The sequence below is a fragment of the Schistocerca piceifrons genome, chromosome 8 (assembly GCF_021461385.2).
Source record: "Schistocerca piceifrons isolate TAMUIC-IGC-003096 chromosome 8, iqSchPice1.1, whole genome shotgun sequence".
NCBI classification, from domain to species: Eukaryota; Metazoa; Arthropoda; class Insecta; order Orthoptera; family Acrididae; genus Schistocerca; species Schistocerca piceifrons.
This window is the reverse complement of record NC_060145.1, coordinates 20264872-20289660: the sequence shown is the minus strand read 5'-3', so window position 1 is coordinate 20289660 and position 24789 is coordinate 20264872. Positions and strand designations below refer to the sequence as shown.

The 24789-nt window shown below is 43.6% G+C and overlaps 1 protein-coding gene across 1 annotated transcript in view; it reads right to left on the bottom strand.

The window, feature by feature from the left end:
* Nucleotides 1-24789, bottom strand: part of LOC124711322 (midasin-like) — a 146908-nt gene that overhangs the window by 118321 nt on the left and 3798 nt on the right. Inside the window, exon 3 of the mRNA XM_047241340.1 lies at nucleotides 20832-21058. Within this exon, the coding sequence (XP_047097296.1) occupies nucleotides 20832-21058 (227 nt within the window). The remainder of the gene's footprint in view (nucleotides 1-20831; nucleotides 21059-24789) is intronic.

Sequence of the window (24789 nt, the reverse complement as noted above, 5' to 3'; positions counted from 1 at the left end):
ATAAGTAATAACAATTCACACAGAGTCACAGAAAGAAACAGGTGTAAAGCTGAATGTTACACACACAAATATATAGGCAGGCTAGATACCATCAATGCATAATCAAATAGGGGTAGTACAAGAATAGATGTAATAATAAACAAAGAATATAAACAAATAAACAAAAAATAGAAATGTGAGTTGGGCAGCATAGTGAATGGATTATCATAGCAAAAGATAAACACAAAAACCATGACCAATCTCAGGAAATCAAGGATATATTTGCATCCTAGTTCTGTAGATTATGAGTAGTTTGAAAGAATTTATAACGAGGTAAATTAAATTATTCAAACTGTTAAGAGAGACAAAGCCTTAACTGTGACAGGGAATTGGATTTTGATAGTGGGAAAAGGAAGAGAAGGAAAAATAGTACAAGAACACATGGAATGGGGGTGTGGGGTGGGGTGGGGTGGGGGGGGGAATGAATGAAAGGGAAGTCAGCTGATAGAATTATGCAGGGAGCAGGATTTAATTCTCTCTCTCTCTCTCTCTCTAAAAAAAATTTTACAGTTTGAAAAATGCTGATTGGGAACTGTTTGACTGAAATACTGAAATGTTTGCTCATGCAAAAACTGTATGGCTGTATTTAAACTTTTAACAAATGATTTTTGTCTTGGAAAACAGCAGCATTTTCCCATGGGTCATCTCTGATTTAAGGTATTTCTCAACATTCTTTGTCTTTTCCCATTCAATTCAATGATTACTGATTGCAGAATATTAATCTCTACCTTTCATGAGCATTCATAGCTGTGTGATCCATGCTCAACAGTGCTACAGGTAGAAATGACAAGGTGCAGAGTAGAAGTAACCAAAATTACATAACTCTACTCAAGCATTAGGGGTTCGGCACAGTCGAAAAAAGTGACAATTTTTTTTTCCGATTGCTATAGCGCAGATTGCAGACACTATACAGCGGCAGCCAACCATGAGTATAAACAAACCAGAATTCTGAGCATGCAAGGGGAGAGGAGCAGTGCAGGAAAACGAGCCCTGCATCCCTCTCACAGTCAGCAGCCCACATCCACATTCTGCAAAAGCAGAACTGACACACTATTGTCGCAAGGATAACTCTAATGGTGTTGTAAGCATCATAATCGAAATCCGTGATGGACTAGGATTAGACACATCACTCACTTCAAAATAAGAAAGGTAAACAACGAGCAATGCACAACACAAAACATCCAGGAATAGCTACCGTGCAACTGCTTGTTGTGATTTTAAGAATACTGTTAACAAGGTATTTCACACCTGACCTCTAGAGGTATTCAATGCAACCATCATTTCAAACATCTACCACCTAATTTGGCACATTAAAAGTGTCCACACTATACCAACTTTTGAACTTTAGCTAATAAATAAATGTATGCATTTCTTTGTTATAAAATGGTAGATCCCACAGCTGAATATTAAGCTGCATTATATGGCATGTATCTTAAATAAATCATTCAACCACCCACAGTTATCATGGCACCAGAGCATGGGGCACACTTGGAGGTCATTTCATTTGTGCACTTTTTATTTTGCAGGCAGGTTTTGATGCACATTATTTTTCCAAATTGGGCTTTGCCAAACGATGTACAATGTCACAAACGGAAAATTGGTTACATTTTCGATATTAATATGCCAAAAGTAAAGTTATCCAAACTATCTCTGATAAAATAGTTCCTCAGTATAGAATTTGCCATGAAATAGCATCTATTTGGTAATTCTGTGTTTTTGCATTTTGAGGCAGAATTCACATTATTTTGCATCTACTGCAAAATCCAGATTTTTCCAATTTCTAATCTTTGCTAAGACGTGGTTTAGCAGTAGTGAAAGAATTTTGTATACATGGAAGAGACCAATCAATTTAACATCTGTAGACAACATCCCCAACCAAACATTAGATGTGTTGGATAAGCATTTGACAGCACTGTTTAGTCATGTGCTTGGACGTGTGAATAACTTTACAGCTCACATAACCAAGATGTCATCAGTGGTACATAAACTCTTTCAATGCTGCGACATTCCCTATTCTTTACAGTACACTATAAATGAATAACTCAGCATGTTACAGACTCAGAGTATTATTCAAGCAACTGTTATCAAGTCAGTGGACAATGCTGAGGGAAGTAATAAAAAAATGCCCCCCCCCCCCCCCCCACACACACACACACTGCATGCAGTGCATTTACAATAGCCACAAATATTCAGGCAGTAATAATCATATCCCATAACATGCATGTAAGAGCTGTTATACAAGCGGACAGTCAGTACCTTTTAAATGAGTCAGTGGATGGATACCTACAATTGACGATGCAGAACACCAACTCCTTTTAACGAACACACATTCTGAGCTGTATTTGTCCTTGATCAATCAACATCAAGGGATTTTCAACCACGAATTCAGTCTTATTATCTGACCTATGTCAAAAACTGTGATATTTTATGCGTACAAGAAACCCAATATCTTATGAACTACTGCTGACAAAGAATTGATGGCATAAGATTAGTTATGGAGACACCTCACTCTAAGTATGGAATTGCAATATTCTGCAAACCAAGCCTTGTGATAAAATCTGCTTATCTAAAAGATGATGAGGACTTCAAAATCCTAGCTATGGGATTCGAAAAGTGCACTGCAACTTCTGTCTACAATCCCCCTACTGCTAACCAGAAAACAGTCATTATCATTGACTACAACAGCCACCACACTGATTGGGGATATAGTGCAGGTAACAATGATGAACTTTTAAGTTGAGCTGTGGGACAGAGTGCCAGCAACGCAAGCTCACCTGTGATCTAAAGCAACCAAAGACAAGACATTCTACTGCTGTAAATGAGAGAAGAGTTACATCCCTGATCCCCTTCTTGTCAGTTGTACACCAGGCAAATAATAAAGAAGCAGGTTCTCCAAGCAATACCCTCCGCACAACACAGACCAGTTATGTGTACCACCCACAAAGTTTTACAACCTCAAGTCACATGCCTTCAATACAAATTCAACTTTAAAAACACCAAGAGGGACATCTTCAGCAAAATGGTTGAAGATAAAGTGTTGGAAATAGATTCAAATCCAAAGAACTATGATGCATTTATCAAACTCCTACTTAAAGCAGCATGTCAGCAGAACAAATTCATTGCAAAAGGCTGCAGAACCAGCTACGTATCATGGTTACAAGATGGTAATATGCAGCTATATGACGATTATTGTTGCAGCTTTGTGGAAGACCCTTTCTCCAACATAATGAGGGAGTTAGGTGACACACTAATGCAGTCGTAGGTTTCCCTTACAGAGCTGAGTGGTGCAAGCTGAAGACAGATCTAGACTTTACACAAAACTGCAAGAAGTCTCGGTCCGCAATTAAGACATTTTCCAATGGCACTCACAAACCTGTACGATTTAGCAACGTCACGCCAAATGAAATCACCCATCAACGTCTACTTAATGGGAAGTGCAGCAGGTAGCATCTGAAAACTACAGATAATGTAACATGCAATATAAAATAAGAAACCGATGGTATCAGTCGCCCCATCACAAAAGAAGACATCACAAATGGTATCCGAGCTCTGAAAGATGGGGCAGACATGTATATGTAGGATTGTTAAACCACCTTGGCAGAAGGGGTACCGACTGGCTCCACCAGACGTTCAATGACTGCCTGGAAATGTTCAACAATTAGAAACTCTGAAGGTAAGCCCATGTTATCGCTCTGATCAAGCCCGGAAAATCATAAGACTACCTGAAAAGTTTTCGCTAATATCTTTACTCTGCCATCTGACCAAGCTATTTGAACAAATTCATCTAGCCTGCCTCACTCCACTCATAGAACATAAGCTCGTTACAGAACAAGCCAGTTTCCGACCTGGGTGGTCCTGCACAGGGCAGGTATTGAATCTTACCCAGCATACTGAGGATAGCTTTGAGAAAGGTACTGACACCAGTGTTGCCTTTGTCGACCTGAGTGTGGCCTACGACATGGAAAACATCAGAAAACTTCTCCTAAAGGTGTAGAACACAACCAAAGACAAACAGCTTTAAGAAGAACACTGCAGAACACCTGAGCAACAGAAAAGGTCTTCCCCAAGGAAGCATTCTTACTCCCACACTATTTAACATGTACACCAATGACCAACCACATAACAAGGCTTGCACCTCATTTATTTATGCAGACAATGTGGCCACCTCTGCCCAATGTAAGACATTAAAGACACTGAAAACATTTTATGTCTCCTCGTCTTGATCTGGGAAAGTGTTAAGAGGTCAACAGCCTGAAGCCAAATTCAAGCAAAATAGTAGTCAGCATTTTTCATCTCAGTAACAAATATGTTAAAATAGCAGTCAGCATTTTTCATCCCAGTAACAAATATGCTACCTGCAGGTTAAACGTCTCATAGCTGGTAACTCCTCTCACTCACATCTCTACCCCTAAATACCGAAGGGTTATTCTTGATAGGAGTCTGGCATTTGAGGAACATTGTGACACATCCAACTGAAGGTTGCAGCACGAAATAATATCTTAAAGAAAACTAAAAATGCACACGTTGTGATGCAAGCCTACAAGTACTTTGACTTCAGCTCTAGCCTTGTGCTGCCTGGCAGGAGAATATGCTTCCCCAGTGTGGCATCAATCCTGCCACTTGGAACACGTTGGTATTGCTCTTTGCCAAACTTGCCACCAGGTGACACAATGCTCGACACCAGCCCCAACTGAGAAGATCCAGGTTTTGGTCAGGATAGCTCCAGCCGATATTGGGCAGATAGTAATTGCGAAATCCGAGAGGAGCAAAGTGAACAATGATGACAGACACACACATCATGGGCACGAAGCTGTTGCTATACATCTTCGCAGTAGGAAAAGTTTCATCTCAAGTACATACCCCTTAGTGAAGTCAAAGGCGGAAGAGAGACCTCAGCACTGGCAGGAAAGAGCTAAAAGTGATTGAATACTTCCAAAAGAGGATCTGCCCACATGAAACAGTCTGTTGTGACCAACATGGAAATCACTTAATTGTCTTCACATAGGATCTGGCCGAACTATAAGTTTCTTGTTCAAATGGGTACCGTGCGATAACCCAGATGTGTCCCGTGCATGCAGTGTTGAACAGACGATGATCCATTTCCTTCACTGCCCTGTTTACACCATCTCCTCGTGACACAAGAGGATCTGCTATCAGGAAACACAAAAGCAATGCACCTTGCTGAGGCACTACACTTCATTTAAATGGGTGTCACTGACATGTTAAGAGGAGGAAGAAGAAGAAGAAGTTGCACAAATACAAGAGCCTAACATTTGGTGTAGTTGGGTGCTCCAGCTACTTTCCAGCAATAATGGAAACAGCTGACAAGTCATTCCTGCATGACAAGTCAAACAGTAAAATACACTGAGGTGACAAAAGTAATGGGACACCTTCTAATATCATGTAGGATCTCCTTTCGCTTGGCGTAGTGTTTGCAACTGGATGTGATACGGATTCAAATGCAGAAACATTGAGCCATGTTGCCTCTACAGCTGTCCGCAATTGCGAAAGTATTGCCAGTGCAGGATTTTGTGCTTGAACTGACATCTGAACTATGTCCCACAAATGTTCAATGGGATTAATGTTGGGTGATCTGGGTGGCCAAATTATTCACTCGAATTACCTAGAATGTTATTCAAACCAATTGCAAACAACTGTGACCCAGTGACATGGCGCATCATCGTTTGGGAAATGAAGTCCAAGAATGGCTGCAAATAGTCTCCATGTAGCTGAACATAACCATTTCCAGTCAACAACCGGTTCAGTTGGACCACAGGACCCAGTCCATTCCATGTAAACACAGCTGACACAATTATCGGGTCACCAATAGCTTGCACAGTGCCCTGTTGACTACTTGGGTCTCTGGCTTTGTGGAGTCTGCTGCACTCGAATCCTGCCACAAGCTCTAACCAACTGAAATCGAGACACTTCTGATCGTGCCACAGTTTTCCACTCATCTAGGGTCCATCCGATATGATCACGAACCCAGGAGAGGTGCTACAGGCAAAATCATACTGTTAGCAAGGGCACTCACATCAGTCATCTGTTGCTGTAGCCCATTAGGCCGGTATTACACTATCAAATTTCTTTGTTCAATATCTTTGTCAAAGAAATTTGATGATGCGATAGGGAACTTCGTCAAATGTCGTCAAATATTTAATCAAATCTAGGGCCTCGCAGTAGATTTGATCAAAGAAGTCGCTTGTCATCTGTTCACTGCAATGTACGTGTTACCACGTGGAGCACTAGCATCGTTGCAATGTTCTGTCACCTGTAATTTTTTTATAAACATTACCAGTAAATTACAATTGGCGTGTACCGATAACTACAAAATTAATAGAGATGTATGAAGCTGATGAAGCACTTTACAACGTGAGGCACCCTGAATACAAAAATAGATTAAGAAGACTGGAAACCTGACCTAACCGAACGCTCTCCTGTAGCAAGGAATCGACGTGTTACAGTGAGCCTGTCTTCTGCAGATTTAGCAGTTCTTAAGTGAGTCTGTGCTTTGTGATATGAGGATACACTTCACTGAGCACATACAGAAATGTAAGCTCATCCATTCTTAAGTAACTTATGTACGACTTGATGTCCTCCACTATAAGCTCACATAACAAGTTTTGTTGAATGCTTTTATCATGTCGTCGTAAAACCCACGGCTTTGCCCAGGTATGTTTCCTTTTTTCCCCCCGTTTCTCTTCCACATGTGCACGCAGTGCAATTGTGGTACATGCAACTGCTGCTGTTAATAACAAGTTGTTGTTGTCAGCTATCTTGAACTTTGACGAAAAATATGATGAAAGTGTAATTCCCCTTTTAAGTGCCACATCAAAGATCTTTGTCACAAATATTAGATGAATATTTGATCACATCTTTGATCAAATCTTTGACAAAGAAATTTGATAGTGTAATACCGGCCTTAATGCCAAATTTCGACACAACACACTAACAGATACACTTGTCTTATGTCTCACATTTATTTCTATGGTTATTTCATGCAGTGTTGCTTGTCTGTTAGCACTGACAACTCTACAAAACCACCGCTGCTCTTGGTTCAGTGAAGACTGTCAGCCACTGTGTTGTCCATGGTGAGATGATGTGCCTGAAATTTGGTATTCTAGGCATATTCTTGATACTGTGGATCTTGAAACACTGAAATGCCTACTGGTTTCCAAAATGGAATGTCCCGTGCATCTGGCTCCAACTAATATTCCACATTCAAAGTCTGTTAATTGGCATCACACAGCCATTACCATGTCGGAAACCTTTCATATACATCACCTGAGTACAGGCGACAGTTCAGTCAATGCACTGCCCTTTTACACCTTGTGTACGCGATACCACCACCATCTATGTATGTGCATATTACTATCCCATGACTTTCGTCATCTCAGAGTAATTCAGTGTGCACAACACCATTTGTAACAACTGATAATTCAATTTGTTCATTACTGGCATTTGTGCCTTCACTGCTTTTCGTATGGCTATTTGGGTTAAGAAATCCTTCTTCATCGAGTTCTCTAACACAATGCATTTCAAAGCCTATGGCTTCATCATCAGGTACATTTTAGTACAGTCCCATGTTCATTAATTCAGCATGTTGTTTATTAAATTTTGTAAACTATTTTCATCTGTACCACAATTCACTAACCAAATAACGTACATTGATGTAAGTGTATAATCAGTGAATTACAGTGGAGTACAAGTGTACCCATGACAAAATGTACATTATATGACTATTGAATTGTGATATGGATGATAATAGTTTACAAAATTTAATGATGAAACAAACAGAGCTAAAGACCATTTGACTCCCAGTAAAATGCACCTCATGATCAAGCCACAGGCTTCAAATACACTAAAGACTCAAATATTCAATTGATTACATGTCATGCTCCAGCTGACTGCATCGTTTAAGAAAGGAGTTCCACCCCACAGGCCGCCAGAATGTGAACAGGCCAAAGGCAGTGTCACACAGGCTGTGGCATTCAATGTGTAATGTGCTGACTTGATCTCCACCATGCCACTGAATACTCTGAAACCACCACAGCCCCACTCCTCACCTTTTGTTCCTCCTCACACACTCTACCTGACACGACCTCTCAGCACAGTATCACTACAGAGCCTACAAACTGTAGTCAGCAATGCAGGTGTGTGCCTGTTAGGATTTATTTGATATCTTGCGACATTCTCAGTCTAGTTTGTATGTCGATCAATAACTCAATGCCTCAACTAGTGGTGGATTATTAATTTTACTTATTCCACTTCTTATACTTCACTGACAACTTTTCATCAACACAAATAAAATAAAATAAAATAAGTACATGTAAAATGAATATAAAACAACAAAAATATGAGAATGGTGTTGAAATAAAAACCAAAACTACTAAGTTAAAATAACAATGATGACCAAGAAATTCTATTCTTCTTTCCTCATACAATGGTAATGAGTCCAGCAACAAGAATGGGATATAAATTAAAATACCAGTAATAACCCAAACACCCAAGGATGATAGATGTTATAAAAAGGTTTGGTTATCATGTCAAACAATGGAAACTCCAGGCAAAAATATCAATAACGTAGGAAAAGACAGATTGCTACTTACCGTAAAGGAGACATGTCGAGTTGCAGACAGTCACAATTAAAAGACACTTACATAAAGCTTTCCACCACAGCCTTCACCAGTAACAGAGAGAGAGAGAGAGAGAGAGAGAGAGAGAGAGAGAGAGAGAGAGAGAGAGAGAGACCCACACGCAAGTACACCTCATGCACACACAACTGCCAATGCCGCATCTCAGGCCAGAATGCAACTATCAAGTGGGATGCAAGCAGCAATCTGAAAGGGGCAGCAAAGGGAAAGGGGTGGTGTGGCCTACTTTGCTCTTGGTCACAGTTTGGCAGTGGGCGTTCATCCTGCTGGACGGTAGTCATATCAATATAAAAAGCTGTGCAAAGACTGCAGCAGAACTGGTAAATGACATGGCTGCTTTCACAGGTGGCCCAGCTCCTGATGAGGTAGGATAAACCTGTGACAGGACTGGGATAGGAAGTGCTGGGTGGGTGAATAGAGCAGGTTTTGCACCTGGGTCTTCCACAGAGATATGATCCTTGTGGCAAGGAGTTGGGATTGGGACTGGCACAAGGATGGACTAGGATGTTGTGGAGGTTGGAAGGGCAATGGAACACCAATTTAGGAGGTGTGGGAAATACACTCCTGGAAATTGAAATAAGAACACCGTGAATTCATTGTCCCAGGAAGGGGAAACTTTATTGACACATTCCTGGGGTCAGATACATCACATGATCACACTGACAGAACCACAGGCACATAGACACAGGCAACAGAGCAAGCGCAATGTCGGCACTAGTACAGTGTATATCCACCTTTCGCAGCAATGCAGGCTGCTATTCTCCCATGGAGACGATCGTAGAGATGCTGGATGTAGTCCTGTGGAACGGCTTGCCATGCCATTTCCACCTGGCGCCTCAGTTGGACCAGCGTTCGTGCTGGACGTGCAGACCGCGTGAGACGACGCTTCATCCAGTCCCAAACATGCTCAATGGAGGACAGATCCGGAGATCTTGCTGGCCAGGGTAGTTGACTTACACCTTCTAGAGCACGTTGGGTGGCACGGGATACATGCGGACGTGCATTGTCCTGTTGGAACAGCAAGTTCCCTTGCCGGTCTAGGAATGGTAGAACGATGGGTTCGATGACGGTTTGGATGTACCGTGCACTATTCAGTGTCCCCTCGACGATCACCAGTGGTGTACGGCCAGTGTAGGAGATTGCTCCCCACACCATGATGCCGGGTGTTGGCCCTGTGTGCCTCGGTCGTATGCAGTCCTGATTGTGGCGCTCACCTGCACGGCGCCAAACACGCATACGACCATCATTGGCACCAAGGCAGAAGCGACTCTCATCGCTGAAGACGACACGTCTCCATTCGTCCCTCCATTCACGCCTGTCGCGACACCACTGGAGGCGGGCTGCACGATGTTGGGGCGTGAGCGGAAGACGGCCTAACGGTGTGCGGGGCCGTAGCCCAGCTTCATGGAGACGGTTGCGAATGGTCCTCGCCGATACCCCAGGAGCAACAGTGTCCCTAATTTGCTGGGAAGTGGCGGTGCGGTCCCCTACGGCACTGCGTAGGATCCTACGGTCTTGGCGTGGCATGCCCACTATACGCCCTCGCTCAAAGTCCGTCAACTGCACATACGGTTCACGTCCACACTGTCGCGGCATGCTACCAGTGTTAAAGACTGCGATGGAGCTCCGTATGCCACGGCAAACTGGCTGACACTGACGGCGGTGGTGCACAAATGCTGCGCAGCTAGCGCCATTCGATGGCCAACACCGCGGTTCCTGGTGTGTCCGCTGTGCCGTGCGTGTGATCATTGCTTGTACAGCCCTCTCGCAGTGTTCGGAGCAAGTATGGTGGGTCTGACACACCGGTGTCAATGTGTTCTTTTTTCCATTTCCGGGAGTGTATCTCAGGTAGAATGTCCCTCACTTCACGGCATGATGATAGGTAATCAAAGCCCTGGTGAATGAAGCGGTTCAGTTGTTCCAGTCTCAGGTGGTTCTGGGTGATGAAGAGGACACTCGTTTGTGGTTGGTTCTTGAGGATGGTGGGAGGATTGGGGATGTGAGGGGAAATGACATGGGAGATCTGTTTGCGGACTAGGTCTGGGGGTTATTGCCTTTCTGTGAAGGCCTTTATGAGACCCTCAGCATAGTGAGCAAGGGAGTTTTCATTGCTGCAGATACGATATCACTGGGTGGCCAGCCTGTATGGGACGGATTTTTTGGTGTAAAAGGGATGGCAGCTGTCGGAAAGCAGGTACTGTTGTTGGTGGTCTGCACGTTTAATGAGGTCAGAGGTGCAGATGGAGCCATCAGAGAGGAGGAAGTCAACGTCTAGGAAGGTGGCATGCTGCGTTGAGGAGGACCACAAGAAGTGGATGGGAGAGAAGGTGTTGAGGTTGTGAAGAAACGAAGATAGGGTGTCTTTGCCCTGAGTCCAGATCATGAAGTTATCATCAATGAACCTGAAACAGACTAGGGGTTTGGTGTTGTGGGAGGCTAGGAAGGCCTCCACCAGATGGCCCATAAAAAGTTTGGCATAGAAGGGTGCCATGCAGGTACCCGTGGCTGTGCCGCAGATTTGTTTACATATCTCCCCTTCAAATGAGAAGTAGTTGTGGGTTAGGATAAAGTTAGAAATGTGTACGAGGAATGAAGTAGTGGGTTTGAAGACTGAAGGACATTGGGAAAGATAGTGTTCAATGTCAGTAAGACCATGGGCATGACTGATGTCGGTATAGAGGGAGGTGGGGTCAGGAGGTAAATGGGTGGGGGATGGTGGCGAGTTGGTAAAGGAAGTGGGTGGTGCCTTTGATGTGGGAGGCTAGATTACAAGTAGCTGGTTGGTTGGTTGGTTGGTTGGTCAGTCAGACAGTCAGTCAGTCACTTTCATGTTCCATGGATCATTTTGCATGGTAAATTGTCGTGTTGTGGAACAAGTCATTTTATATTCATATTGCAAATTAATTTGTACATCTACTTGTACTCTAAACATCACCATATAATCCCCCCTCCCCCCCAAAAAATGAAAACAAGATATACATATTGAGTTAACAATTCCTACCCATCACCTTTTACACATTACAAACATAGAAATTCTTCTATGGAATAGAAGGAGTTGTCAAGGAGAAACTTTTTCAATTTATTTTCAAGTTTTATCTTTCTATCTGTTAGACACTTTACATCACTGGATAAGTGGTCAAAATTTTTTTGTTGGAGCACTGTCCATCCCTTTCTGTGCTAAAGACAACTTTAAAGCTGAGTAATGAATGTCATTTTTTCTTCTAGTATTGTAATTATGTACCTCATTGTTCCTTTTGAACTGTAGTGGATTATTTACAAGAAACTTCACGAAGGAATAAATATACTGTGGAGCAGTAGTCAGAACGCCCAACTCCTTAAACAGATGTCTACACGATGATAGCAGGTGAGCACCACATATTATTCTTACAGCACATTTTTGGGCAATGAAGACCTTCTTTATCAAAGATGAGTTACCCCAGAACGTTATTCCATATGACATTACTAAGTGAAACTAAGCAAAATATGTAAACTTACTATTTCTCTCTCCTCAAAATTTGCTACGATTTTAAGTTCGATTGTGGCTGAACAAAGTTGTTTTAGGAGTTCCAAAATGTGTTTTTCCCAATTTAAATTCTCATCAATATGGACACCTAAGAATTTTGAAGTTTCCACCCACTTATCACTAGTGCAGTACCCATACAGGTGCAGAACTGATTATGATGTGTGTCTGTGAAATTCAGACCACTGGCAGGAAACCAGTAAATGATACTTTTGAGAACTTTGTTCACCATTTCTTCCATTTCTGTATGTATACTGGGAGTGATTACAACACTAGTGTCATTCTCAAAAAGAACCAAGTCTGCTTGCTGTACATTAAACAGTAGATAATTTACATACACTCCTGGAAATTGAAATAAGAACACTGTGAATTCATTGTCCCAGGAAGGGGAAACTTTATTGAACATTCCTGGGGTCAGATACATCACATGATCACACTGACAAAACCACAGGCACATAGACACAGGCAACAGAGCATGCGCGATGTCAGCACTAGTACAGTGTATATCCACCTTTCGCAGCAATGCAGGCTGCTATTCTCCCATGGAGACGACCGTAGAGATGCTGGATGTAGTCCTGTGGAATGGCTTGCCATGCCATTTCCACCTGGCGCCTCAGTTGGACCAGCGTTCGTGCTGGACGTGCAGACTGCGTGAGACGACGCTTCATCCAGTCCCAAACATGCTCAATGGGGGACAGATCCGGAGATCTTGCTGGCCAGGGTAGTTGACTTAACCCTTCTAGAGCACGTTGGGTGGCACGAGATACATGCGGACGTGCATTGTCCTGTTGGAACAGCAAGTTCCCTTGCCGGTCTAGGAATGGTAGAACGATGGGTTCGATGACGGTTTGGATGTACCGTGCACTATTCAGTGTCCCCTCGACGATCACCAGTGGTGTACGGCCAGTGTAGGAGATCGCTCCCCACACCATGATGCCGGGTGTTGGCCCTGTGTGCCTCGGTCGTATGCAGTCCTGATTGTGGCGCTCACCTGCACAGCACCAAACACGCATACGACCATCATTGGCACCAAGGCAGAAGCGACTCTCATCGCTGAAGACGACATGTCTCCATTCGTCCCTCCATTCACGCCTGTCGCGACACCACTGGAGGCGGGCTGCACGATGTTGGGGCATGAGCGGAAGACGGCCTAACGGTGTGCGGGACCGTAGCCCAGTTTCATGGACGCGGTTGTGAATGGTCCTCGCCGATACCCCAGGAGCAACAGTGTCCCTAATTTGCTGGGAAGTGGCGGTGCGGTCCCCTACGGCACTGCGTAGGATCCTACGGTCTTGGCGTGCATCCGTGCGTCGCTGCGGTCCGGTCCCAGGTCGACGGGCACGTGCACCTTCCGCCGACCACTGGCGACAACATCAATGTACTGTGGAGACCTCACGCCCCACGTGTTGAGCAATTCGGCGGTACGTCCACCCGGCCTCCCGCATGCCCACTATACGCCCTCGCTCAAAGTCCGTCAACTGCACATACGGTTCACGTCCACGCTGTCGCGGCATGCTACCAGTGTTAAAGACTGCGATGGAGCTCCGTATGCCACGGCAAACTGGCTGACACTGACGGCGGCGGTGCACAAATGCTGCGCAGCTAGTGCCATTCGACGGCCAACACCGCGGTTCCTGGTGTGTCCGCTGTGCCGTGCGTGTGATCATTGCTTGTACAGCCCTCTCGCAGTGTCCGGAGCAAGTATGGTGGGTCTGACACACCGGTGTCAATGTGTTCTTTTTCCATTTCCAGGAGTGTATATGAGAAACAGTAGCGAACCTAAGACTCGGCCTCAGGTAAACCCGTACGTGATTTCTCCCCAGTCAGAATTATGTCCCTGGATTATGTTGGCAGAATTACTACTAAGAACAGCTTTCTTCATTCTTTTGGTTAGATATGACACGATCCATTTGTTGGCTATAACATCAGTCCCATAAAACTTCAATTTATCTAGGAGTATACTATGATTCAGACAATCAAATGCCACGGATAGATCACAGAAAATACCTACCGGTGCTATTTTGTTATTTAATGCTTGTAACACCTCGTGTGTGAACATGTAAATGGTATTCTCAGTAGCACAACCCTACTGAAAACCAAACTGTGATTTGCTGAGAATATTACTGTTGCCGAGGTGAGATACTACTCTAGAACACGTCACCTTCTCAAAAATTTTGGAAAATGAAGTCAGCAGTGAAACAGGTCAGTAGTTACTGACGTCTGACTTCTCACCTTTCTTAAATGAGGGGTTCAACAACGGCATATTTTAGTCTCTCGAAAAATGCCTCGAGTTAGAGATGCATTACATATTTAGGACAATACTGAGTACTGGACTTATTATATAGGAACAAACCTTTAGTATTGTATTGGAAACACCATCAAAACCAGAAGATCTTTTATTCTTGAGAGAAAGTGTGAACCTCTTAATTTCAGAAGTAGAAGTTGGTGGTACATTCATATGATGTAATTTTATGAGGGTTACTTCTTAAACATATTGCTGTGATCTTTCTCTTTAACTGTTGGTCCCTATGCTTTCTTCTATTATTAAATACATTTGCTACCTGCGATTTGTCATTTATAACCCTTCCATTCAATTCAGTACTAATGTTATCCTGTTTCTTGCTTCACTATATTCCATACTGCCTTAACTCTGTTGTCAGACGTACTGATTTCTGACATTATGTTCATGTTTCTTGATTTTTTAATAACCTTTCATAGTAATTTTGAGTAGTTCTTGTAGTGTGCGACCACTGCAGGGTCTCTACTTGTTCTTGCCAAAAGATACATTACCCTTTTCCTTTCACAAGATACTTTAATCCCCTTTAGTGATCCACGGTTTTTTCCACGGCTGTGTAATGTCCCTTCCGATTAGCTTATGCGGAAAGCTATTTTCAAATATTGATACGAATTTTATCGTGGAATAGATTTAATTTTATATTGGCATTTGGTTCTTTGTAAATTTCATGCCAGGTTGTTTCTCGTAAACTACTCTTAAAAACATTTGCCCTGTTATCATTAATGATTCTACCTGACTTCCACTGAGGTGCATTCACACCGTAAAGCACTATGTCATTTATCCTGACTAACTGTGCATCATAATCAGAGAGAGCATTTGTTACTTCACCAAAGAAAATATTATTAATTAGGGACCTACTGTCTTCCATCCACCTGTGTTGGAAAGTTAACTACTGAGAGCAAATTGTAGGATCCAGAAAATGTTTCCAGATCATTTTTCCTATCAGAATCCTTTAGGAAGTCTACACTGAAGTCACCACTAACTATTAACTGCTTGCTGATGTCGGACTGACAGCACAGTAAGTAATCCGGGTTCCTCATAAATAATGCAAAATTTCCCAGTGGGGATCTATGTATTGTTACAATTAAAAGTGAACTGTTTTCCAGCATTAATTCACAAGCACACACTTCTATGTGCTGATCACTACAAAATCTACTTGTGTCAATGCTTTTCAAGTTGTGTTCTGTCTTAATATATGCAACAACTCCTCTTTTTCCCATATTAGTTCTCCACGAGTAAGCTGCTAGACTGTAATTTTCTATATGTAACTTATCTAACCCTGTGATTATGTGGTGCTCAGACAGGCACAGGATGTCTTTCTTTTCCTCTAAATTTTGCAAGCAGGCAAGAGGCTCTTCTACCTTATTACTCAATCCTCTGAAATTTTGGTCGAATAAGCTAACCTTACTTTTCTGTGCATTCTTGTGGGACACTTCTGCTTCAGTGACTTCTTTCGAAACAGGATGCCTGAAACTTGATTTTATCCTAAAAAAGGGGCCCCTCTGACACCAGTAACCACACGGATCTTGCACTGTGTGATGGTGGCCCCCTGTACATTTCCTGCAAAAAGTTCAGCCAACCTATCTTTCCCTCTCCTATTCAGGTGCAGGCTATGTCTAGTATAACCCCATCTCCCAATTGAACCAACAGGCACTGTGGTCATGTGAGAATTCATTTCAGTCAGCAGTAACCTGCTCAACTCTGAGTAAACACGGCTCACAGAAGTATTAACCTGGAGCTGGTCAAGATTCTGCAGGACCTCCATGAAACTCACATTTGTGTATGTAGGTGCTACTCCTATTTTATCCTGGTAACCCCTACTGTTCTTAGCCATGCTATTTCCTGCACCATTTACTATAATGATGTGATCCTCTCTGCCGAAACATTTGCATAATTTTCCTATGTCCTCTGTCACCTGGCTATGGCTAGCACTTGACTTCACAATACTTGTGCTCCTAACTTTTCCTGCACCATCTGGCCTATGCCCCTCCCATGGCTACTACCTAGCAGCAAGACTCTCTTATTCCTACTCTCTTTCGGTACCAACCTACACTGAGTTTCTCGGTTAGAAGCCCGCTGCACCCTACTGTAACCTACGGCTGTATGAGGCTCTTCCCCTCCTACTTCAGATAACGAGCCAAATTTATTCGATATTGATAGCTCAAATGTAGAAGTTGTCGAGCTGCTCCACTTTCGCCCATTGCTTTTTACCTTTACCCAGTTCCCACGACATTTTCCCCCCTTCAATCTATCTAGTTTCAATTTCACATGATCTAATTCAGCCTGAAGGGCACAAATCTTTGCCTTCTGTTCAGTGATTCTCTTGTCTTTTTTGCAGAGCCTACAGTTCCATGGAGAGCCTCACTGACTTCCCCATTCAGTTTCCCACTACAAGCACCCCAATGAAATTCCATCCCACAGTCTACACAGACCACTCCCTCTTTGACTATCCTACAGCAACATCTGCACTCATCACACATTGCAAGACTAGTTCGAATGTTTCTAAATAAAATAATTGGAGGTGTTGGTCAATGAAGGCTCAAATTCGTTCAGTGTGCGCACAACAACCAGCCACAATGTGGCATACAGGATTGTTGTGTTTATATATTTTGGAGAGCATGTAGGAGATGGGTGTGTGAGGTGTCATAGGGGTGAGGAGGGAAATGGATTTTGCGGATATGTTCTGGGAAGAGCGTAAAGCTTTAAGCAGTGATTGAAGTTTGTGTTGGACTTCTGGGATGGGATCACTCTGGCAGAGTTTACAGGTGGAGTCAGATGAATGGCGGAGGCCTTCTGCCAGGTACTCACTGTGATTCACAACAGCAGTAGTGGAACCTTTGTCTGAAGGTAGGATAATAAGGTCAGGATTTGTTTTGAGATTGTCTGTGGTTGTTCTTTCTTCTACTGAAAGGTAGGTGTTCTGAGGAAGGGACCCAGGGAATGATAGTGAGATTAAGTTAGAGGTAAGGGATCCCTGGAATGTGACAAGCAGGTGGGAGGGGGGAGTATCACAGTTGGATTGTGGTACGAACTGGGAGGCAGGGTCCAGTGTTGGAATTAGGGTGTTTTGATTGGAAGGACTGGTGGGAAAGAGATGTTTCCATTGCAGGGATTGGGAGGAGGAGAGTAGGTCTCTGAAAAGTCTAGCATGGTTAAAGTTGGGTGTAGGCTAAAGGTGAGGCCTTAGGAAAGGATTGAAACTTCTGTGGAGCTGAGGGTTTTGATGATCATGTTAACAACAGTATTACAGGAATGTTTTGGCTCTGGTTTTGGTGGAAATTGGTAGGGAGTTTTGGAAGGATGCGGCGAGTTGAGAAGGTCAGGTAGGCAGGGTTTAGGTGCTAACAGGGGGGACGAGGAGGAACACTGTGGGTACAATAGGGGTCGGATAATGGTGACCCGAGGCAGCAGTAGGATGTCAGCAGGTTGGATAATTTATGCAAGTGGCGTCTGGAATGCTCCTCCAGTTTCTGGAGAGCAAAGGTTTCAATTTTGGTGATGTGATGTATGGAGTAGGGATTGCAGAGTAATAGTATCTTGTGGAGGGAGCAGAGATGGTTCTGGGATGCCTGTGCCATAGAGATGTGTTTTCGTGGTACCAGGTTTGTGAGGGCCAGGGACTGGTGGAGCCTGAAAAGGTGTAGGTCATTTGTGGGGATTCCATGGTTTAGGCAGCATTTGAGAAGCAGGATGTGGGTCTGGTTTCTAGCAACGGAAAGGGATACTTTCCTGAACTGCTGTAGCAAGATGGAGCAAGGGTTCATTGTGGCAGGAATGGTGAAAAGGAAACGGGAATGACACAGAAATGGGCACAATAGGGGTTACTGTTTCTGAGAGGAGCTGGATTAGTGAAAAGATGTGTAAAGATGCACAAAGAAAACGTAAAAACAAGAAGAAACTCACACAAGATACACAAAAATATGCACAAATACCAGAAAATATGAACAAATATGTAAAAATACACAAAACCATGTAAAAATATGCACAAATACGTTAAAAAGTACAGATACAAGGATGAAAAGGAATGATGAGGTACAGGGTGCGTGCGTGTGTGTGTGTGTGTGTGTGTGTGTGTGTGTGTGTGTGTGTGTGTGTGTGTCAAGGGCAAGTGTGGAAAATAAAATGCTAGAGTTCATCAGGAAGAGGGATGATGTGGGATCAATAGGGATAAATATAATTATAATATTGGAGGAAAGAATCTAAGTCATTAGATGCTGCATCAACAACCTGTGTGGTCACAAAAAGTCTGTGTTGTATGTGGACGATCGCTGATACATTGTGGCTCAGAAGTAGATACAGTTTGGAATGCAATGAATAAACAAAGGAAAGAATGGACACTGAGAAGAGTAATGCTACAGAGAGCAACAATGGAAAACATCGCAGGGTTGTAGGATGGAAGGAAGCCGTTCAGCAAAAATCAAACAGTGGAAACTCCAGGTAGGAAAAGACAGATTGCTATTTACGGTAAAGACGACATGTTATGTTGCACATAGGCAGAATTAAAAGACACTTACATAATCCACAGCCTTCATCAGTAAAAAAGAGAGACACACCATTCACGTACACAAGCAAGCACACCTCACTCACACACGAACTCCAACTCCAGCATCTCAGACTGGAAGGCAGCTATTACGTGGAATGCAAGCTGCAATCACGAGGGAGCGGCAAAGGGAATGGTTGGGGAAAGAGACGAACACTGTCTGGTGGAGTATGCAGGGATTAGAACACTAACAGGAGCAGCATCAGGAGGTTGTGGGGCAGAGAGGTGGGGGGAGGGGGGCGGAATGAGAGGAGCAGGGAAAGACAGGCAGATAAGCTGGCAGAGGGCTGCAAATAAACAGGGTGGGAGATGAGAATGGGGAAGAGATGATATGACAGAGGCGGTGGAAACTGTTGGATGCAGGGTGTGGGGACAGTATGTTACCTTAGGTTGAGGCCAGGATAATTATGTGTTGTAAGGATAACTGCCATCTGTGAAGTTCATAAAAGCTGGTGGTGGAGGGAAGGATCCAGATGGCTCAAGTAGTGAAGCAGCCATTGAAATCAAGGGTCTCGAGTTCGGCTGCATGTTATGCCACAGGGTGGTCTACTTTGCTCTGGGCCACAGTTTGGTGGAGGTCGTTCATCCTAGTGGACCGCTGGATGGTACTCTTAACAATATAAAAAATCTGTGCAATGATTGCAACAGAGCTGATAAATGAGATGGCTGCTTTCACAGGTGGCCCAACCCCTGATGGGGTAGGATATCCTGTGACAGAACTGAAATTGAAAGAGATGGGTGGGTGGATAGGGCAGGTTTTGCACCTGATCTTCCACAGGGATACAATTCTTGTGGCAAGGAGTTGGTACTGGGAGTGGCATATGGATGGACTTGGATGTTGTGGAGGTTGGGTGGGCAACAGAACACCAATTTAAGAGGGGTGGGAAGTATCTCGAGTAGGATGGCCCTCATTTCAGGGCACGATGATAGGTGTTCAAAGCACTGGAGAAGGATATGGTAAGTTGTTCTGGTCTGGGGTGGTGCTGGGTGATGATGGGAGTGCTCCTTTGTGACTGGTCCTTAAGGGTGGTGGGAGGACCGGGGATGTGAGTGGAAATGGCACAGGAGATCTGTTTGCAGACTAGGTCTAGTGGATAGTGCCTGTCTGTGAATGCCTTAGTGAGCCCCCAGTATAGTGACAAAGGGAGTTTTTGTCACTCAGATACGCTGTCCCCAGGTGGACATCTTCTAGAGAAGACCTTCCTAACCTACCAAAACACCAAACCCATAGTCTGGTTCAGGTTCATTGATTATATCTTCATAATCTGGACTAATGGCCTAGTGGCCAAGTGCCTGACTGCAACTTGACATGTCTTCTTTGGTTATCATGTGGTATACGTGCCTTAGTGGAGTATATCATGGCTGGATGATGAAAGCATTATAGAAAAGAAGAGTTCATTTATTAAGTTATAATAGCAAAAGACAATACACAGCGGACTAAATCTCTTGTAGCTTGGAGCTTAGTACACAGGTAGCAAGAAACTGAAAATCCAACATAGAACTCTTGCATAAATAGGTAACAATGATAACTAGTAAATCATGAGACAGTACTCTGTTGTACAAAGAAAGAGAGAAGGGAGGGGGAAGGAGTGGGGGGGGAGGAGTGGGGGGGGGGGGGGGAGGGGACAAGAAAGATTAGCTAGCAAGATCATGCTGACTACCCTTTTCGTAAGCGGAATGTTCTGTTGATAGATATTCTGCAAAAAACCAAATTGGAGTGAACCGTACCACATGTTTGCAAATTGTGTGTTTTTAGACCCCAACAAATCCCCTTCCAGTTACCTGGTCAAAGCAGCATCGAATGCCGATTTCCAGCAGTCCAGTTCCTTCCGCCTCCAGTCGAAAATCAGCTGTGTCAGAGCAGCACGGTGTTCCAGCAGACTAACACCTTGGTGAGCATTCTGTTCCCATTCCTCAAACTTACTCAGCAAAAGTTCCAGCCCCGTGAGAAAGCGTGGTAGTGGGCTTGAGACAGGAAATCCCAATATTCGGTCCACCACAATGAGCATCTGGGAAATTTTGAAACAGTTCTTTATTAAAATACATAATTAAGAACAATAAATTATCAGGTAGTTGATTTATTAGAGATGGTGATGTATACGTGCAGACTGAAGTGACAAGTGAAAATTTGTACCAAGGGCGAGATATGAACCTGGGTCTCCAGCAGGATATGCAGGTTCCAATCCTGGTCTTGGGACAAATTTTCACTTGTCACTTCAGTCTGCATTTACATACATCATAGATGTTTGAGCCTTGAAAAGGTCTCTGGAACCATGTAGTTTTGTTTTATTAGTACAGGCTTGAACACAAATGATTCACTAAAATCTGTGTGCATAATGAGACAACATATAAATCATGCATAATTCTTAAGACTTCACCTCAACAAGACCGGCTGAGAGGAAGAAGCAACCATTTTTGTAGTTTTATGATCTGCTATGGGTAGATAAGTAAATTTTAAAATCATATTCCTTATAGGTACACAAACGTTTTAATCCTCATAAACAAGTAACATCCTGAAATCAGCTGAGTCCTTCTTATGAGGATACCTTCCTGCCAATACCAGAGTGACATGTAGCTCAAGAATGACACTCTGAAGATGCACACTACATTTTCACAGATAACTTATAACAGACTGTGAATGAAATACTTTAAAACACGCCACCAACAGACTTTATGTGATTCTGGTAGGTCCGATATACTTTATATTCCATGCATCCATAGTGAGGGCTTTCTCAAGGAAGTAAAACATGTCAAACTGGAATGGATTACATGCATTTCATAAAAGGAGATTAGCTACTATCCCTGCCTGAGATACTAAGTTAAATAGTCCTCATGGAACTAAAATAGGTGGGGAGTTGGAAAGTGGGAGAGAGATGAGGGAGGGAGAGAGAGGGGGGAGGGAGAGAGAGGGGGGAGGGAGAGAGAGGGGGGAGGGAGAGAGAGGGGGGAGGGAGAGAGATGGGGGGGACAGAGATGGGGGAGGGGGAGAGATGGGGGGAGAGAGATGGGGGGGGAGAGAGATGGGGGGGAGAGATGGGGGGGGAGAAGGATGGGGGCGAGAGAGATGGGGGGGGAGAGAGATGGGGGGGAGAGAGATGGGGGGGAGAGAGATGGGGGGGAGAGAGATGGGGGGGAGAGAGATGGGGGGGAGAGAGATGGGGGGGAGAGAGAGGGGGGAGAGAGATGGGGAGAGAGGGGGAGAGATGGGGGGAGGGAGGGAGGGAGAGATGGGGGGAGGGGGAGATATAGGGGGAGGGAGGGAGAGATGGGGGAGGGGGAGAGATGGGGGGAGGGAGGGAGAGATGGGGGGAGGGAGGGAGAGATGGAGAGATGGGGGGAGGGAGAGATGGGGGGAGGGAGAGATGGGGGGAGGGAGATATGGGGGAGGGAGATATGGGGGAGGGAGATATGGGGGAGGGAGATATGGGGGAGGGAGATATGGGGGAGGGAGATATGGGGGAGGGAGATATGGGGGAGGGAGATATGGGGGAGGGAGAGATGGGGGTGGGAGAAATGGGGGAGGGAGAAATGGGGGAGGGAGAAATGGGGGAGGGAGAGATGGGGGAGGGAGAGATGGGGGAGGGAGAGATGGGGAGGGAGAGATGGGGGAGGGAGAGATGGGGGAGGGAGAGATGGGGGAGGGAGAGATGGGGGAGGGAGAGATGGGGGAGGGAGACAGAGAGAGGGAGGGAGGGAGGGGGAGAGATGGGGGAGGGGGAGATGTGGGGGAGGGAGGGACGGGAGGGGGAGAGGGGGGGGGAATCAACAGATTTTCATTTATGGAGCAAAATTAAACTTACTACAAACACACAAACTTATGCACCCTGATATAGTAATAGAAAGTTCTGGCAGAATGTAAATAAATTAGGAGTAAAGATTAGATTAGATTAGATTAGATTAGATTAGTACTTGTTCCATAGATCATGAGTATGACACTTCGTAATGATGTGGAACATGTCAGGTTAATACAATGTGTCTATACAAGATATTACATTACACAAAATATTACATGATATTTATTTATTTTTTTTTGGGGGGGGGGGGAAATTTCCCACTTACTATATCCAAAAATTCATCTAATGAGTAGAAGGAGTTGCCATTAAGAAATTCTTTTCATTTCCTTTTAAATGCTATACGGCTATCTGTCAGACGTTTGATGCTATTAGGTAAGTGAGCAAAGACTTTTGTGGCAGCATAATGTACCCCCTTCTGAGCCAAAGTTAAATTTAACCTTGAGTAGTAAAGATCATCCTTTCCACTAGTATTGTAGCCATGTACACTGCTATTACTTTTGAATTCGTGAATATATATATTGAGAGGCTACAATGAAGATCCCTAGCTCTTTAAATACGTGTCTGCAGGATGATCTTGGATGAGCTCCAGCAATTATAACCACTCACAGAATAGTAGAGGCAACAACTCATAGACATGCTCACAAACAAGACTGAAAACTTTGCTGGCTGCCTCACACTCCATGCTGAGTGACACATACCATTACAGAGGAGTGGTGCTTGTCCCTACGTCTACTTTCTGATGAACGATACTCGCAACTAAAAGTTACAAAATAAGATATCAAATCTAAAGGTACAAATACTGTGTGAGGGGTTGTTTTTATATGCGTGTGGTGGTCTATGTTGAGGTGTGACGCAGGTCTTTAACTTGGGACGGCAATTGCAGCAACTTTGAGAGAGGAAGTACCAGCTCAGATGCAGAGATTAAAGTCTGCCTTGGAGATAAGCAGAGACACAAAGCACAAGCGTATATGAACAATGGACATTAGTTAAGGAAATACCTTACAAACGATCTTTGCGATTCATTCTAATTCGAAGCATTTGAACAAAGAAGTCTGATACAGTGTAAGTAAGATATGTTTGGTGAAGACAGTACAAAAGTTGTTAATTCAACTGATATTTTTCTAACCATTTGGTAGAAATGTGATGTAAAAATTCTTAATCCAGGGAGTATACACCAAAAAAATAAAGAGATACGAATAAATAAATTTCGTATTTCCAAGTTAAAAATACAATTTTTTCCGGGTGAAAATACTTTCTTTCCGGAACAAGATACAGTATACCCCGGAGGGTGAAAGTACACTTTTTCTGTGTTACATGACAATATACTTTCCCTCAGAGCTGTACAATTTATCAATCCCTTAAATGGTAAAGTTTTTAGGCAACAATGTACAACTTCCTGGCACTTTAGCAAGTGACATCCAGCAAAAAATAATGTGTTTTAGAAAGATCTTTAACGCACACCAAAATTACACTGCATATTTCGGTATTATGAAAGTATAAATATGAATTCCATCCAATACAGCACAGTAGCTTCTGAAGCACTGAAGTCAAGATTGCAGTGTGCTTTTGTCTGCTAATCACAGCTCATGTCGTGATCTTGCCAGCCAATGACAGCAGATATTCAGAGCATAAGACAAATGATGCAGTTAGCCAATAGAAACAACACTGATCAGTGGTGCAGACACACAAATAGGAAAAGCTAAGCTTTCACTTATAATATTGGTAATCAAAAGTTTCTTGCTGTTTTTCCCCATGTGATGGTTAGGCAGGATCCTAACAGCACAGCTTAAAATGCAGCAGCTAAATATTTTGGACAAGTACGATTATAAATTTCACTATTGCACCCCAAATATTAACATGTTCTGTCTAGCATTTCAACCTATACTTTTTGCAATCATTATTGCACAACTTGTGATCTGTGAAAAAATTAAATAAATATGAAAAAC